The sequence below is a fragment of the Leucopleurus acutus genome, assembly GCF_964270905.1.
Source record: "Leucopleurus acutus genome assembly, chromosome: 13".
Lineage (NCBI taxonomy): Eukaryota > Metazoa > Chordata > Mammalia > Artiodactyla > Delphinidae > Leucopleurus > Leucopleurus acutus.
The window spans coordinates 82551944-82564922 of NC_139155.1; the positions used below are offsets into that span (position 1 = coordinate 82551944).

General features: G+C 46.9%; 1 protein-coding gene across 1 annotated transcript in view; it reads left to right on the plus strand.

The window, feature by feature from the left end:
- The first annotated feature begins 1597 nt into the window (after window positions 1-1597).
- The window catches only part of TMEM120B (transmembrane protein 120B), a 45586-nt gene continuing 34204 nt past the window's right edge, over window positions 1598-12979 (plus strand). The window contains exon 1 of the mRNA XM_082853538.1: window positions 1598-1729. Coding sequence (XP_082709664.1) covers window positions 1661-1729 — 69 coding nt within the window. The 5' untranslated portion in view covers window positions 1598-1660. The remainder of the gene's footprint in view (window positions 1730-12979) is intronic.

The following is a 12979-nucleotide window of genomic DNA, read 5'->3' on the forward strand; positions in this document are numbered from 1 at the left end:
TGTGCTCTTGTGCATTTTCCCCATGCAGAGTTCTCAGAGGGGTCTATGAACCCCAGAAGTTGAGAACCTCTGCAGTAGATGATCTTTAATGTTTATTCCTTCAACAAATATTTATTGAGGGCCTACTGTGTGCTTTAGGGATCCAATGATGACCAAAACAGAGACAAGATCCCTAAGATCTCATGGAGATTATATTATATACCCATGGAGGGAAACATGCAACCAACATGGAGACAAACACTTCCATATAATGGTAAGTTGTATGAAGGAGATAAAGCAGGTGAAATGTGACTGGGAGGAGGCATGACCCGTTGGGTGTTCAGGAACAGTTTTTTTTTTAGAGATGTTGTTACAGGTTGAATTTTGTCCCACAGAAAGATATGTTGAAGTTCTAATACTCACTCCCTCAGAATGTGACCTTATTTGGAACTAGGTTTTTGCAGATGTAATTAGTTAAACTGAGATGAGTTCATGTTGGAGTAGGGTGGGCCCTTAATCCAAGGAGACTGGTGTCCTTATAAGAGGAGAGGACACACAGAGACAAGCACGTAGGGAAAAAGGCCATGTAAAACAGAGGCAGAGATTGGAGGGGTGAAGCTGCAAGCCAAAGAATGCTGAGGGTTGACCACCACCACCATAAGCTATGAAGAAGCAAGAGAAGATTCTACTCAGAGTCTCAGAGGGAGTATGATCTTGCTGACTCCTTGATTTCTCACTTCTAGCCTCCAGAACTGTGAGAGAATACATTTCTGTTGTTCAAGCCACCCAGTTTGTGGTACTTAACCCAGTTTGTAATTCGGGCAGCCCTAGGAAACTAATACAGGTGTCATTTGAACTAAGGCTAGAATGATGAGAAAAAGGCAACCATATGAAGATTTAGAGGGAAGAATATTCCATGCAAGGGTAGGAAGAAAAAACCAACAAAAACCGTGGCTGGAGAGTACTTATCGAGAGGGATAAGATAGGAGATGTGACTCGAAAACTAGGCAGGGATAGATCTTGCAGGACCACGCCCGGGAGGTGACGGAATTTGGATTCAATTAGCATTGAGGTGGTTATGTCATTTGAGCGACAGAAACAGCTGTCAAGAGAGTCACCTAGAGTCTTAGAGGGCAGGATCTAGGATGTATTGGTTGAAGTAAATAATGACAATGTGAGATGACGGGGCCCTCTCTCCAGGCCGTCGTTGGCTTTGGCTCAGTTAAGGCAATGCTCCCTCCCCGCAATCTCCCTTCTACCTCCCGATCCCAGACACCCCCAATACACACAATTTAAGTAAAATAAGCTCTACAAATGCGGTTTGCGGACAAGTTCCCCACCCAAACTAGGCGAGAGAGATTCTGGAGGCGCAGAAGCATTCTCAAGGCGGGCAGCAGTAGACCCTACCAAGTTCTGCAAAGCTACAGCAACCCGCCGGCAGGCGCCCGACGCGCGAGGGCGGAGCCGGGGCGGAGCGTGCGCATGCGCAGGGCCTGACTCCCGGCGAGGGGTGGGGCGGGCACCAGGGCCGGGGCTGTGACGTCAGTTGCGCGCGTGGCTCCCGCTGCGCAGGAACAGCTGGTGCCTCGGAAGGCGGCCGGCGAGCGGACAGGCGTGGGGTGCTGGTGGCCGGCCGCGCCACGCTGCAGGAGCAACCGCCTCCGCCTCGCACCACTGCACCATGGCCGGCCAGCTGGAGCGTTGCGAGCGCGAGTGGCACGAGCTGGAGGGAGAATTTCAGGAACTGCAGGTAGGACCGGGCCACCTAGTCCTGAAACTCTGCTACCTGATGTGCAGGGTATTCCGCTTCCTGCTTGCCCAGCCGGGGCGGTGGGAACCATTAGGGCCCAGAGGTTGCCCCTGGCTAGGCCCTGGGGGCTGGTGGTCCGCGTGAGCCAGCCCCCTCCCATCTCCCAGTATTTCAGTTCTTCATCCCCTTTGGGCGCCGAGTCGAAGCTCCCCATTTCCCCCGCCCTCGCGCCGGCTCTTTGCTCCGCGCACCTCCTTCGCTGCAGAAAGTTGGTCTGTGGCCTCTGAGGGGAAGTTCCAGGCGTGTCCATGTGGGGGAGGCCGGAGGGGACAGGTATGTTTGGGGACTCAAAGAGAAAGCCCAGCGCCCACCTCCTCAGGGGTCTCCCCTGACCCCACCGCCGCCCTCCAGCTTTCGGCAGCTCCACTCGTCCTTTACTCTGGCGGGCCAGCCCTCTCCTCTGCAGCTCCATTTTGAGAGATGTGCTTGGGAGCCATTCACCTTGAACCTGTAGACTTTGCTTAGGGGTTAGAGACCCCTATTCTCAGTCTTTGGGGCTCCTGTGTATGTGCCCGCCTCTCCGACGCTGCTGCAGGCCGAGTTTGGCGTTGTGGATGACATCTGTCACTTGTGACAGCTGGGCTGCCTCCTTTAGTGATAGAGGCTGCTCCCAGCCCTCACCCATTTGGCCCAGAGCCTTACACTGGGTGGGGTGAGGGCGGGTGTAAGAGGCCCCTTGAGAGAATGGCATTGCCGCTGCGCGGGCCTGGCAGGAGAAGTTGTTTCTGATAGGAGGTTCGCAGAGGCCTCAGCTATCTACCTTGGTGACTAAAGACGCCTCAGGAAACCTTAGGGTTGGCCAAGAGGGATGCCTGGACCATTTTTGGAGATGAGGCTGTTCCCTCCGCAGCTACCGGATTGTGTCTCTTTTCTCCAGAGTTGGGCTCTGTTTGCCTTAAATCACATGGAACACCCCAGCCCGCTCCTTCCTGTCCTCAGCTGGAGCAGTGACATTTTCTCTGTCCATGTAGCTCTTGTCTGCAGTTTGGTTGGCCTCTTACTGTGTTCAGAGGAGGGGAGGGGAGAATGGCAAGGGTGTCTGTGATGGGTCTTTCTAGATATGATGTCGTAGGTCCAGATGAATAGAGAGAGGGTTGCTGGAGAGACTGAGCGGAAGGCGGGTGCTTTTTTAGGCATGAGCACAGAGTAAGGTACCAGAACCAGAAGGGTACTTTTTCTTGGCCTGTCCAGCATGTGTGGGTTCGTGTCCTTTCCTTCAGGCCCAGGGCTTAGGGCCCACTCAGTTCCCAGGGGACCCTTCAGGCTCCACTGCCATCAAGAAGACTCAGCTATTTCTTAACGCTTTGTCCTGCTAGGCTCTCAGGTCATGTCCAGCTGTGGAGCCATGGAGGGTATTAGGGTGGGGAGTGCTTCAGAGCTATGCAATTAATGCACTTAACACCAATTAGATAAAGGAGACTTTTGACTTGTTGTTATGTTCTTACTTGGTGTCTCTGGGGCTCAGGTGTGTGAGGGACAGAGAGGAATTGGGAATTAACCCTGGATTTTGTCCCCTGGTGCACAGCAAGGGCTGTAGAAAGGCTGACCAGGTGGAAACCGTGATGTCCCCTGCTCACGTCTTCGGCAGTGGGGGAACTGGACTGGACTAGGTCTGACTTCTCACCCTTCCCCCCAACCCCCATAATAAATGTAAGAGCTCTGAACTCCTGAGATGAAAGTCTCTGGAAATACGCATATAATAAGTAGGGTATATATTGTCATTATGTATGTGTTGGGTGGACTTTCAGATATGAGACATTTGTTGGGGAACAGGGAGGACACAACAGGTAGGCAGGTGGGCAAGGTTAACAATAGGAAGGGTCTTTTTTTTTTCACCAGAAAATCCTGGCCTATCTTAATTTGCCTATATCTGCCTCAGAATCTGGGATTTGTGGGTTTCATGTTCATATATCTCTGATTCTGTCTTTCTTGGGATGATGTATAATATCTTTGTGTTTTACCTCTTCTTCCCTTTTTCCAGTGAAGGGAGGAAAGAGGAAATCTAATTTCAGATCCTAGAGGATTTGAAAGGTCTTTGGAATTCCTCCCCACCCCTAAAAAAGTCATAATCTCTGGGACTTTCTAGAGGAAAGGATCTGTTTTCTTTTGCCTGTGATTTGCATCTGCCAGGGCCTCTCTGGACTCGGGGGCAAGGTCGAGTCACCGTGAGGACTTTGGTTTTGCCTGGTTGCGGTTTCGGCCATGCCGGTGAATTGAGCATTAGTCTGAGACCAGTGCGTGTTTGGCCCTGTGGCCTGTGGTGTGACCACAGAAGGTCACTTACAGATGTGGTGGCAGGTGATTTAATGAGCATTTCCTGTCTTGCATCTCTGGAAACCTGACCTCGTCCCTCTCCACCCAGGAAGGAGGTGGCCCGAAGAAGCCTCTCCCTAACCCTGACCTCACAGAAATGCAGGGTAGCCCATTGTAAGATTTTTGGCTTTTGTTACCAATGAAACGGGCATCCCTCTGGCTGCTGTGTATAGAATAGACATGAGGCGGACAGGGTGGAAGTAGGAAGATAAGTATTATTTTATTAAAACCCTTAAAAAAAGCCCTGTGAAATAGATCCTGTTATACCCATCTTGCAGAGTAAAAAGTGTACCCCAAATCACACGGCTTATGAGTACTGGTTTCAGGATTCAAACCCAGGCATTGAACATCAGAGTCTATACTCTTTTTTTTTTTAATTTTTATTAGAGTACAGGTGATTTACAGTGTTGTGTTAGTTTCAGATGTACAGCAAAGTGAATCAGTTATACATATACGTATATCCACTCTTTTTTTTTTTTTTTTTTTTTAGATTCCTCTCCCATATAGGCTGTTACAGAGTATTGAGTAGAGTTCCCTGTGCTATACAGCAGGTTCTTATTAGTTATCTGTTTTATATATAGTAGTGTGTATATGTCAGTCCCAATCTCCCAACTTATCCCTCCCCCCACATCCCCTGGTAACCATAAGTTTGTTTTCTATATCCATGACAGGGTCTGTATACTCTTAACTACTACCCAAGGCAGGTCTGTGCCCCGGGTACTCTTTTGTTTCTCTCCCATCTTGCATTGCCTTCTGGGCCTCTTTCCCTAGAAGTGGGTTCTGTGGAAAGAACTCCAGACAGGGAGTCAGGATTCCTAGGTTCAGACGTGAACTCTGCCACTGCCTAGCATCTGACCTTTAGCAAGCCGCCTCTCTGAGCTTTTCTTTTTCTAGAAAACAAAGACTGACAATAATAGCAGCAATGATAAGAGCTGACTGTATGATACATGGATTATTCCACTTAATCTAAACGACAGCCTGGCTTTACAAGATGAGAGTGAGGCTAAGAGATGTTAAGTAACTTGAAACTCGAGGAGCCAGAATTTGAACCCAGGCCTGCTGTATCCATCAGATACTTTTTGGGTTCCTAACACAGTGGGCTCCAACAGTATCCTGAGACCCTTGGCTCTAGAAGGAAGCTTTTGGACTTGTGGGGACTCATTTCATTTGTACGGTGCTTTAACATGATGCGTTAGGATTCTTAGTGGTAAGTGGCAGAAACCCAGTTGAACCAGCTTTAAGCCAAAAAACAAACAAACAAAAATGTTTTATTGTCTCATGTAGTGGGAAGTCCAGTGGGAAATGGCTTCAGGCAAGGCTGGATCCAGGTGCTTCAATGATGTCTGTGTGTGTGAGTGTGTGTATGTTTCCTCTATGTCAACTTCATTCTCAACAGTCTCTCCCATGTTGTGGCAAAGATGAGCATTGGCAACCTCAGGCTGATATCTACCAGTTCAGCAAACCTCAGAAACAGAGCACCTTCTCTCCTGTAATTCTGGCAGGAGTCCCAGGGCTAACTCTCATTGGCCCGACTTGGGTCATGTGATTATCCCTTACTTAACCAGACCCTGTGGCACTAATTGGCTGGGTCTTGGTTAACATGTCTCCCCTGGAGCCCAGGACTGGGATAAGTGCTGTTCAAACCACGTGAAATAAGAGTGGTGGAGGGGTGGTCCCATGAAGGAAAATCAAAATACTGGTAGTAAAAAAAAAAAAACCAGAGAAGGATGCTGGACAGGTATCTTTTTAGGAGTAATAGAAACAGTCTATATCTGTGCCTCACAAACTGTGTTAAGGCACCTCCAAGGAGCTGCAGCAAGCTCACAGGGGGACTATGGGATAATTTAAATTTTCAAGGGAAACACAATATCTATCATTAAAAAGAATGTTTCACACATCTTTTTTTTTTTTTTTTTTCTGTATGCGGGCCTCTCACCTGTTGTGGCCTCTCCCGTTGTGGAGCGCAGGCTCAGCGGCCATGGCTTACGGGCCTAGCCGCTCCGCGGCACGTGGGATCTTCCCGGACCGGGGCACGAACCCGTGTCCCCTGCATCGGCAGGCGGACTCTCAACCACTGCACCACCAGGGAAGCCCCACACATCTTTTTAATGATGTCATATCTTTGTGAAGTTGGGTTTTGGGGGCTGATTAAAATCAAATACTATGTGAAAATCAATTTAGAACAAGAAATGAGGATGACAGTGTCCAATCTATTCCCAAGGTTTGAGATTTTGTGTAGAGCCCGACAGGCACACACATCCGTAAATAATTTTGGTTACTTCTGAATGAAATAAAAATACTTTTGTCAATTTCTATGTATTCTTTTTTTCCCAAGAGGCTACTAAGTTGGTAGGACATAAATACTTTTCAATTATTTGGCTTAAGGACTCTGTGAAAAGTTTACTGAGACGCTAAAGGTGTGGTGAACCAACAAAGTTTGGGAACCTTTGTTTTATGTCCTGATTGTGGTGGTGGTTATACAACTATATGTATTTGCCAAAATTCGTTATGTATACCTGAAAATTGGTGAATTCGTATGTAAATTCTACCTGTAAAGCTGATTTTAAAAAACCAGTACATGCCTGTTAACATATAGCTCATCCCCTAGCTCTTCCACAACTGAGGAAACTTAAGAAGTGGCAGACTCTGGACATGAAGGCAGTCTGACTCTCAAGCCTAATCACTTAACCATTATGTTATTCTGTCTTCCAAATGCCTGACATGCATGCTGATGCCCTCACTTACTGCTCCTGTAACAGACATTACTAATCGATCCTGGCGCATGACTCAGAATCTTTCCCAGTATCGAATTGATACAGTTTAGGTGAAGTCAACTTGCTATCTTTGGTAGTGTTTCCATGGCATACTGAGTCTTAGTTCAGTATATTCAGCATTCAGAAATCTTTATTTGATGTTGATTCCTTGGAAGGAGAACTATATAAATGCAGTCTCTTGAAAACTTAGCACCAGCCACACCTGTAAGTGACCACATTTTAGTGGTGGCCATGGCTCTGTTGCAGTCTGCTGGGTTGCCCACCAACTTGCAATGTTCCTAGACCAGGGCCCTGTCTGAAAATGGCATATGATTCCATTGCTGGCAATTCTTTCTTTCTTTCTTTTTTTAAAATTTTTGGCCGTACCGCGTGGCTTGCAGTTTCTTAGTTCCCCGACCAGGGATAGAACCCTTGCCCCCTGCAGAGTTCGGACTCCTAAGTGTGGACTCCTAACCACTGGACCACCAGGGAATTCTTGATTGCCGGCAGTTCTTGCAATAAACGTTGACTCAAGAGTTGTGACTCAGCCAAGTTGTGTTGAAAGGGCATCTCTAGATGTTTCACAGCTGTGCTGGCACCTGGACTCATTAACCTCATCTTCCGAGTGGGGCAGAGTTTGGGGCCTCAGAGGACAGGAGAGGCGGCAGATCTCCAAATCTTCCAGCAGAAATTCAATTGTTTGTGTCTCCCATACATGGTATAAAAGGATGGTAATCAGACATGTAGGAAAGGAGCTATGGGTATCTCAGCTTACAGAGCCAATGTTAGTGTCTGTCTCTCTCTGATCTATTCTACATTTTTATAAGTAATACATATCCACATAGTTAAAAACTCAAATAGGAGATATGTATAAGAATTGTGTAACAGCTGAAAACTGGAAACCTAACTGTCCATCAGAATGGATAATTCCACTGAACATCCATAGAGTGTGGTATGAAGATCAGATGAATAAACTAGAGCTATATGTATCAACATGGATAAATATTTTAAAAAGAAAAGCAACATTGGGAGGAGATATGGGGATATATGTATAGCTGACTCACTTTGTTATAAAGCAGAAACTAACACAACCTTGTAAAGCAATTATACTCCAATAAAGATGTTTAAAAAAAAACCACCAAAACCTCAAAAATAAAAAAAAAACCCAGCAACATTGTGTGAAAAGTTGCCAAGGGGTATGTATAGTATGACATGTATAATAAAGTTAAAAGCATTCAAAACAGCACTATGTTTTGCTTACTGATACATGTCTATGTAGTACAAATATAAAGACTTGCAAGGGAGTGATATGGGCCAGATTCAGTATAGTGGAGATTTGGGCAGGGCCCTGGCAGGAAGCAAATGACTCTTCCAAATGGGTGTCACTGAAAAAAGTCTAAGGAAGGGACTATTTACAGAGGTGTGGCAGTTTAAAGACGAGGTCCCTGGAGCTGGAACCAGTCCTCATCCTAAGGGGCAGAGGGAAGGGGCGGTCACCAGAGCTTGTTGCAGGGAAAGGGGAGCTGCAGGACAGGAGCTGCAGTGGTCAAAAGCTGTAGCAAAGCAGGGAGGAGGCAGGAGGAACCAATACCCCAGCCTCTCTCTCCTCCCGCTCTCCAGTCTTCTGTCCTGGCATCCCATTGGCTAGGTAAGAGGCAGGGCAAGGGGACCTGGGAGATGCAGTCCATAGAGGTCAACCTCCCAGGGCACAGAGAAAGACAGAATTGATCTGGGGTGGGCGTGGGGGTGGACATAACCAGCATAGAGGTTCCCCTCATTGGGGGCAGCAGATGGGAATACCACGTAGAAAGAGTACATAGGGCCTCTCAACTCTTTGTGCCCTATTATTTCTTAAACTGAGGGTGAGAATATGGGTATTAATGTTATATTTGTTTTCTATTATATGATTTTCTGTCTTTTTCAATATGTCTGAAATATTTCATAATAAAATGAGCAGGAGACCAAAAAGTAACCTAACAGTACCAAAAGGCTTATTAAAAAAAATAGGCTCGGGCTTCCCTGGTGGCACAGTGGTTAAGAATCTGCCTGCCAATGCAGGGGACACGGGTTCGAGCCCTGGTCCGGGAAGATCCCACATGCTGCAGAACAACTAAGCCCATGCGCCACAACTACTGAGCCTGCGTTCTAGAGCCCACGAGCCACAACTACTGAGCCCACGTGCCACAACTACTGAAGCCCGCACGCCTAGAGCCCGTGCTCTGCAACAAGAGAAGCCACCGCCTGCGCACTGCAACGAAGAGTAGCCGCTGCTAGCTGCAACTAGAGAAAGCCCGTGCACGGCAACAAAGACCCAATGCAGCCAAAAATAAATAAATAAATTTAAAAAATAATCTCAGTCATTTATGTGGTTATGACCATGCAAATATCATTTACTGAAGAATTGAGTAGTGTATGATGCTTGCGTTTTCTCTCGGAGAAAGAGAAATTTTTATTTATTTATTTATTTTTGGCTACTTTGGTTCTTTGTTGCTGTATGTGGCTTTCTCTAGTTGCGGAGAGCGGGGGCCACTCTCCGTTGCAGTACGCGGGCCTCTCACTGCGGTGGCTTCTCCTGTGGAGCACGGGCTCTAGGCGCACGGGCTCAGTAGCTGTGGCTCGCGGGATCTAGAGCACAGGCTTAGTAGTTGTGGTGCACAGGTTTAGTTGCCCTGTGGCATGTGGGATCTTCCCGGACCAGGGCCCAAACCCATGTCCCCTGCACCAGCAGGCGGACTCCCAACCACTGCGCCACCAGGGAAGCCCGAGAAATTTTATTTTTTAATTAATTTTTTTTAATTAATTTATTTTTGGCTGCATTGGTTCTTTGTTGCTGTGCGCAGGCTTTCTCTAGTTGCAGCGAGCGGGAGCTACTCTTTATTGTGGTGCATGGACTTCCCTTTGTTGCAGAGCAGGGCCTCTAGGTGTGTGGACTTACGTAATTGTGGCACGTGGGCTCAGTAGTTGTGGCTCGAGGGCTCTAGAGCGCAGGCTAAGTAGTTGTGGCGCACGGGCTTAGTTGCTCTGCAGCACGTGGCATCTTCCCAGGCCAGGGCTCGAAACCATGTCCCCTGCATTGGCAGGAAGATTCTTAACCACTGCGCCACCAGGGAAGTCCAGCATTTGATTCTTTGCTGACAATATTTACCTTATAACTATACTCTTTCCTCCTGCCTCCAAAGCTCCATCTTTAGATATTTTATCAAGTGCGTCTCTTTTTTTTTAAATAGATCTTTATTAGAGTATAATTGCTTCACAATACTGTGTTAGCTTCTGTTGTATGACAAAGTGAATCAGCCATATGCATACATATATCCCCATATCCCATCCTTCTTGAACCTCCCTCCCATCCTCCCTATTCCACCCCTCTAGGTCATCGCAAAGCACTGAGCTGATCTCCCTGTGATATGCAGCTGCTTCCCACTAGCTATCTGTTTTGCATGTGGTAGTGTATATATGTCCATGCTACTCTCTCACTTCGTCCCAGCTTACCCATCCCCCTCCCCGTGTCCTCAAGTCCATTCTCTATATCTGAGTTTTTATTCCTGTCCTGCCTCTAGTTTCTTCAGAACCTTTTTTTTTTTTAGATTCCATATATATGTGTTAGCATATGGTATTTGTTTTTCTCTTTCTGACTTCACTCTGTCTGACAGACTTTATATCCATCCACCTCACTACAAATAACTCAATTTTGTTTCTTTTTATGGCTAGTAATATTCCGTTGTATATATGTGCCACATCTTCTTTATCCATTCATCTGTCGATGGACACTTAGGTTGCTTCCATGTCCTGGCTATTGTAAATAGAGCTTCAGTGAACATTGTGGCACATGACTTTTTTTTTTTTTTTTTGCGGTACACGGGCCTCTCACTGTTGTGGCCTCTCCTGTTGCGGAGCACAGGCTCCGGACGCGCAGGCTCAGCGGCCATGGCTCACGGGCCCAGCCGCTCCGTGGCATGTGGGATCTTCCCGGACCGGGGCACAAACCCGTGTCCCCTGCATCGGCGCCCATGACTCTTTTTGAATTATGGTTTTCTCAGGGTATATGCCCAATAATGGGATTGCTGGGTCATATGATAGTTTTATTTTTAGTTTTTTAAGAGAAATGCAAATCAAAACTACAGTGAGGTATCACCTCACGCCGGTCAGAATGGCCATTATCAAAAAATCTAGAAACAATAAATACTGGAGAGGGTGTGCTGGAAAGGGAACCCTCCTGCACTATTGGTGGGAAGGTAAATTGATACAGCCACTACGGAGAACAGTATGGAGGTTCCTTAAGTGTGTCTGTTTTCTTTGCTTGGTCTTGAACTAGATAGTTGGGGGGTTGGGACTTGCTTCGGGCAGCAGAGTAGAGTCCTTTCTTCCATAGCTGCTTGTCTGCTTTGGTGCCCCCAGCACTCTGGGTTATTTTTGGAGGTAGCAACTTGAAGTGGGAGTCAATCACGTTTAATAAGCTGGTACTCCTTGCGCTGTGTGCAGAGACCCAACTCCCAGTTTTCAGTGAGTGTCTCCCTTGCTCCAATACACTGCTGCCTAGTTTAGAAATAAAAATAGTGGTTTGGCATTCTGGCATTATCTTTGAAAGTTAAACATATACTTACCATATGACCCAACAATTCCATTCCTAGGTATCTATCCAAGAGAAAGGAAAATAGGTATCTACACAAAGACTTGTACATGAATGTTCATGGCAGCATTATTCATAGTACCCAAAAAGTGGAAATAACCCAAATGTCTAACAGCTGGTAGATGAATGAACAAAATGTGATATAAGTGCTGAGTAGTAATAAAAATTGATACATACTACAACATAAATACACCTCAAAAACAGTATGCTACGTGAAAGAAGCCAGACGCAAAGCCACATATTGTATGATTCCATTTATATGAAGTATCCAGAAAAGACAAATCTATAGGGACAGAAGGTGGATTAGTGGTTGCCAGGAGCTGGGAGGAGGGAAGAGTGGGGAGCGAGTGCTCATAGACACTGGAGATCTTACTGGATAATGGAATGTTTTAAAACTGGATGTGGTGATAGTTGCATAACTTGGTAAATGTATAAAAATCACTGAATTGTATACTTAAAATGAGAATTTTATGACATGTAAATTATACTTCAATAAAGTTGTTAAAAAATGATGGTTTAGGGGCTTACCTGGTGGCGCAGTGGTTGGGAGTCCGCCTGCCGATGCAGGGGACACGGGTTCGTGCCCCGGTCCGGGAAGATCCCACATGCCACGGAGCGGCTGAGCCCGTGAGCCATGGCCGCTGAGCCTGCGCGTCCGGAGCCTGTGCTCCGCAACGGGAGAGGCCACAATGGTGAGAGGCCCGCGTACCGCAAAATATAAAAATAAATGACAGTGACCAGGGCAAGAGCTTGGTAATAAAGAGTCCAAGATTTATGGCTTCTCTTCTTACCTGGTGTGGTTAACTTTGCCCAGATGGAAAGCTCTGTTCTTTGGCATGTTAATCTAGATTCTGACACTTGCCTCTTAAAAAGCCAAACAGAATAAAATGGCATTTGTTTGCTTACATTAATAGGGAAGTCAAAGGTGTACTGCCTTCAGATATAAGCCGATCCAGGGGCTTAAATGAAACCGTCAGGGCTCAGCCTTTGTTTGCCTCTCCATCCTGTTCTCCTTTCAGTTGGGTTCATTCCCAGGCAAGGCAGCCCCGTTAGCTCTGCTAAGGTAGCAGGGGTAGCTCCTGCTACCTTGAGAACTAGGGGAAAGAGAGTTTCTTTTTTTTTTTTTCCAACAGTTCTGATAAAAGCCCCCCACTGAGGTTCATTGGTTTTGAATGCTCGTCCCTGAGTCAGCCAGCCTGGTCAGGAGGCTGATATTCTGATTGGCCAGGCCTGGGTCATTTGCCCTGGAACCTGGGGTAAACCTGCTCCTAGCCAGATCTCATGGACTGAGTGTTGGGGAGGGATGGATCTCCAAAGAAACCATAGGGACATTAACCAGAAAGGGAACAGCTGCTGAGCTGGCAAAAACAACAGAAAGCTTCCATCTGGCGACTAGTTGCATTCAAGGACACAGGGCTGGCTGGATGAAAGGCAGGATTGGATTACCTCAGTGTGGCTCATCCTCCTGTTCCTGGAAAAAACGTCTCAAAGCACAAG